Source organism: Myotis brandtii, unplaced genomic scaffold, assembly GCF_000412655.1.
Source record: "Myotis brandtii unplaced genomic scaffold, ASM41265v1 scaffold35, whole genome shotgun sequence".
Lineage (NCBI taxonomy): Eukaryota > Metazoa > Chordata > Mammalia > Chiroptera > Vespertilionidae > Myotis > Myotis brandtii.
This window is the reverse complement of record NW_005363467.1, coordinates 475,961-481,138: the sequence shown is the minus strand read 5'-3', so window position 1 is coordinate 481,138 and position 5,178 is coordinate 475,961. Positions and strand designations below refer to the sequence as shown.

The window sequence follows — 5,178 nt, the reverse complement described above, 5'->3', positions numbered from 1 at the left end:
GGCCCTTGAAGGCGCCCCTCAGGATGTCGGGCCTGAGGAACAGCGCGGCTTTGCCCGACGGCTCGTCCCGGGGGTCTTGGCTGGTGGACTGGCCGGACAAGGGCCCCGCCCCGTTCTGCCGCTCCCGGTGATGCCGCTCCAAGTGGTACTTCAAGGACGCGGACTGGGTGCCGGCGTAGTCGCAGTGCGGACACTTGTAGGGCTTCTCACCTGCAGGGTGTGGGCACGGGAGAGACAGAGAGAGAGAGAGAGAAAGGAGAGGAGTTTATCTCACTTTGCTGCCGCGAGGCTAGAAGGAGCAACGTTTGTTCTTGGACACAAAGCAGCGCCAACTAATAATTAGTCGGAGAACAACTGCTCGTTAATAGAAGAATAATTCGTGCTTTTCAGCCTTTTTAACGACTTCGTACCATTTGGGACTACTCAGGAATGACATACTATCCACACACAATTAGCTATCTCTTTCTTCATCTAACGTGTGCGAACGGCTATAGATTTAAAAGCTATGATTATGAAAATTAAGCATAATAATTCCAACCACAGCGATCATTAAAAGTAGAAGTTTAGGAAGACGGCGTACGTAACAAATGGCTGGGTGCAGCATTTTGTGTATACAAGGGCCCTGAAATTTGTTTAAATTATACACATGGAAACCATTTTTAAACCTAAAAATTTTATGGCCCTGTTACGCAAGACTGAAATGAATGATTTAAGTCTCGCTCCGCAGTAAATCATGGATATAATTAGCAAATGGCACACAGCGCGGGCCATTCATCATTATCGGGAGGGCACCCTTCCAGGGCGCGGGTAGCGGCAGACCCACGGCATTGTTTCCAAATAAAGATCCATAAATACCGATTCCCTAAAATATTAATGCCGTTACAGTGCATTACGGCGGCGGCACGTAAAGACGTATAGTTAAGATAAAAAGCAGTCAATAAACCTTAAAAGAAAACGAGTAATAAAAAGGGGCAAAATATATTTAGCTTCTGTATTTGAAATTAACATTATCTACTGGTCTTCGCAGGGCCTTAAATTTGTTCTAATGGCGAACCTAACGCGGCGGCAGTAAAATGCGTAATTTACCTGTAATAAGCGCTTTCGAGAGAATAAAAATCGCGTTAAGGGGCGTTTTAAAACATATAAGGCCATTTTCACGAATTAAATATTTATTTCCATTCAACACCCAACTTCTATTGTTCTTGCCTCCACGGAAGAGGCCCGGGCACGTGGGACCTGGGTCAGGAGCATTGTGGGCCCGAGGGGGACAGGAGGCGACGCACACGCGGGTGTAAATGCAGCCCAGGGCTCCTGAGCGCGCCCAGGTCTCTCCCGGACTCGGGGATGGATGAGCGCTCTGCAGGGAAGGTGGCGTGACCATCCCGCGAGCTGCTCCCGCAGGGACGCCATCCACACCCACACGATCTCTCTGAGGGACTCAGTGCACGAGGCCACTGGTGCCTGCTGGGCTGGGCTGATGCCGACTCCCGTCCTCCGGGCGTGGGCACTGGGGTGACACAGTTGCTGAGGGGAGGACTTGGCAGCCAACAGGAGCGGCAGCCCGGTTCCAGGCCGGGGACTCCCCGTCACCCCCAGACCCAGTGCCGGCCTGGTCCGCGCGCTGCCATGTGCCCCCTGCTCAGCGGCTGCGGGGCTCCCAGGCAGCTCAAGATGCCTGTGGGTCTGGGAGGGTGTCCCCGTGGGAAGGTCCTGGGGCTCTGGCTGGACCCTGCCGAGGACTGAGAGGACAACGCACCCTCTGACGCTTTGGCGCCGCCTCCACTTCCCGCCTCAGTCCCATGGGAGGCCCAGGTTCACCAAAAAGGTGCAGAGTCATTCACACACATGGAGTGACGGGTGAATGAGCACGTCTGGTCTCCCAAGTCAGACGGGGAGTTGAATGAAGAACCAGAGACAAGGCCTTTATCCTCACGGCCTTCAGAGGAGACATGTCATACACTCATGCATGCAAGTGGCATTCACACACTCATGCACACACATCCTACACCACACACACTCCGTACACCACACACACATGCATATGCACACACACAAAACATACATCACACACATCATATAACACGCACACATCACATAACACATCATACAACACACACACACATCATATAACACACATCGTGTAACACAGAGACACACACGTGCGCGCACACACCTCTTCCATTTGGCCAACGGACAAACGCGAGCCCACCTGTGCTGAGAGCTGCTGCCCAGTCCGCGCCACCCACCTGGCCACTTGCTTCAGCCCGACGCGGGGCTGGCGCCAACGCCTCGGGCGTTTCCGCCCAGCAGGCTCTGCCCGAGACTTGGAAAGGCGCTCCCTGTGCAGCCTCGTGGCACCGGCCGCCCAGACCCGGCCAGCAGCGCCGTCCAGCTGAGTGACTGGCCACTTAGGCCTTAAATGAGTCCAAACCCACTGGGGGGACCACTCGGGCTGCCCTGAGCTTCTCGGGGCGTCTGGGACCATGATGCCTGGGACCGTGATGCCTGGGACCGTGATGTCTGGGACGCTGTCTCTGCATCCGCCTGGTGTGGGAGCCCCCCCACTCAGGGGCCTTCCCAGCCAGGCTCACCTTGGCTGCAGGGAACAGCGGGCAGACCCCACGCCTCTCCCACAGGGCGACCGCCACTCAAGTCCAACCAGCCGTGGACACGGCGACCGCCGACGCTCTAGGCCAGTGATGGCGAACCTATGACACGCGTGTCCGAGGTGACACGCAAACTCATTTTTTTGGTTGATTTTTCTTTGTTAAGTGGCATTTAAATACATAAAAGAAATATCAAAAATATAAGTTTTTGTTTTACTATGGTTGCAAATATCAAAACATTTCTCTATGTGACACGGCACCAGAGTTAAGTTAGGGTTTTTCAAAATGCTGACACGCCGAGCTCAAAAGGTTCGCCGTCACTGGGCTAGGCAAAGCCACACCCGTTTCCTACATGCAGAGCCCTGGTTTTCAATGCTGACACCTGCTTACACACGTCCCCCAACGTGAGGGGCCACAAAGCTTCCTCCACAGGCTGGCCCGGCCCCGGCGGCCCTTACACAGCCTGCGCCTGGGGAAGGGGGCCGGTGCCGAGCCAGTTCCCACCCAACGAAGCCGGTCAGGGCACCGGTGGCCTTCCCCGGGGAAACCTCTCCAGCCTTTCATGGGGTGAGAGTGGGCCCAGACGCAGCCTTCCTAGGAAAGAGAGCAGCTAGAACCGGCAGAGCAGGAAGCCGTCGGCAGCTCCTCGCCTCAATGCACTGACGCAGGGGTGGGGAACGTCCGGCCCGCGGGCCGTAGGAGGCCCTCGGAATCATGGGGCTGGCCCTGCCAAGGCACGGGGGGTGAGTTCACTAGGTGTTTGACCAAACGGAGCAGGCGGATGTTTACGCTGATAACCCTGTGTGTCTCGTGACTGATGCTATAAGTGTGCAAACGGCCCTGGACAGAAACAAGGTTCCCACCCCTGGTAACGGTGCGGGTGAGTGATGTGGGATCGTGCACCTGAAACCTGCGTACTTTCACTATCCAGGGTCACCCCACAACTTCCATAAAACGGAAAAGAAATCATTGGAACCATCTTATAGTGAAACCAGCTCCCGCCGCCATGGCGACGCACACTCCGCTTTGGGGGAGCATCGGTACGTCCTCAGGTAACTGTAGAAGAAACTACAGAAATATGGGGCGCCCCCCCCAAATGTAGCCGCGCACTTAGAATCATTGTAAAGGCAGTGTTCATCCAAATACATTTCATCCCCAAGACGGAGCTAGCAGTTGTTGAAGTCTGCGTACTTTCTGGGGGGACTCGCTGTCTATGGCCACCTGGTTCCATTCGTTCATCCCACCTATTTTCTTTATCTTTTTAAATATATTTTCATTGATTTCAGAGAGGAAAGGGAGAGGGGGAGAGATAGAAACATCAACAAGGAGAGAGAATCATGGATCGGCTGCCTCCTGCAAGCCCCACACCGGGGATGGAGCCCACAGACAGCCCCGGGCATGTGCCCTTGACCGGATTCGAACTGTGACCTCCTGGTTCCTAGGTGGACATTCAGCCGCGGAGCCACGCCGGCCGGGCCACCGAACCTATTTTCGCACGGCCATAGCTTTCATTGTTCTGAGCCTCCACGTTGCACTGGATAAGCCAGAGGAGCAAGTTCCCACAATCACAGGTAGGTCCCTATGGGCCTCCGTGGACACCCCTTTCTCAGGCCTTTAAGAAGGGCCTCGCACCTCCGACGTGTCCTTGCTGTTTCTTGTTCGTTTTGCCGGCTCTCGCGAAGGGCTTTGGGTTTGACGTCGAGGTGCGGACGGTCGGTTTCCGCGTCAGCGGCAGCGGAGTCTCCTCGCTATTTACTCAGCCTTCCTCCCCGTCTTTACTCGGTTAACACCAGGAGAGACAAATGCGGCGGCGCCTTCCGGGGCAGCTCCAGTCCATAAATATAAATCGTGCGCTAATTCCCCCGCAGCATCTCTGTGCTGTAAACCTGGAGACTTCGCACACAGCTGCCGCGCGCTAAACAGTGGCTTGTCCAGAAGGGGACAATCTGTGTCTCTAATTGCTGTCGCTGGAGCCGAGATTCATTAGGCGACTTCCCCATTACACGTGAGCATTAATTTGTCTGATGAAATATCGCCGCCGCCGCGTTCATTAGCCGCGCCCGCGGTACACGCGCCGGCTCCCGCCTCGGACCCGCGGTGAGTCCCGCTCATGGCTGCTTCCCCGCTTGGTGTTTGCTAGGAAAGTTACCCCCCACGTGACCCTGCCGCATCTGAGGAAATTTAAATCCAGCCACTTATTTTTCCACAAAAGTCTGGGATGTCCTTAGGGCAGGGAGAGAAGACGGGGCGGGGGGGGGCTGTGGGGGAGAGGACGGGCCCTCTGTTCATCCTGGGGATCTACGGACGCCAGGGAATTTTAACTCGGGACAAAAGGAAAAAAAAGAATCCTCTCCTTTGGGGCAAGTGGGCATTTTTTTTCCTTTTTTTCCATAATCACGCAGGTGGCAGAGCCCCACTAAGCCCGACACACGCTCTCTCCTTCTGGAATAGGAAACAGCAGAGGCCGCCCGGCTGCCCGATCCGATTCTCATCAGCCCAGGGGGGCGTGTCGAACAGGACAGGAGCGCGGCCTCCCCGGGGTGGGAGGCGGGGCCAGCGGGGGGCCTCCCGG

General features: G+C 55.7%; 1 protein-coding gene across 1 annotated transcript in view; it reads right to left on the bottom strand.

Moving 5' to 3' along the window:
* The window catches only part of LOC102245626 (zinc finger protein 536-like), a 10,703-nt gene that overhangs the window by 418 nt on the left and 5,107 nt on the right, over positions 1 to 5,178 (bottom strand). The window contains exon 2 of the mRNA XM_014544058.1: positions 4 to 210. Coding sequence (XP_014399544.1) covers positions 4 to 210 — 207 coding nt within the window. The remainder of the gene's footprint in view (positions 1 to 3; positions 211 to 5,178) is intronic.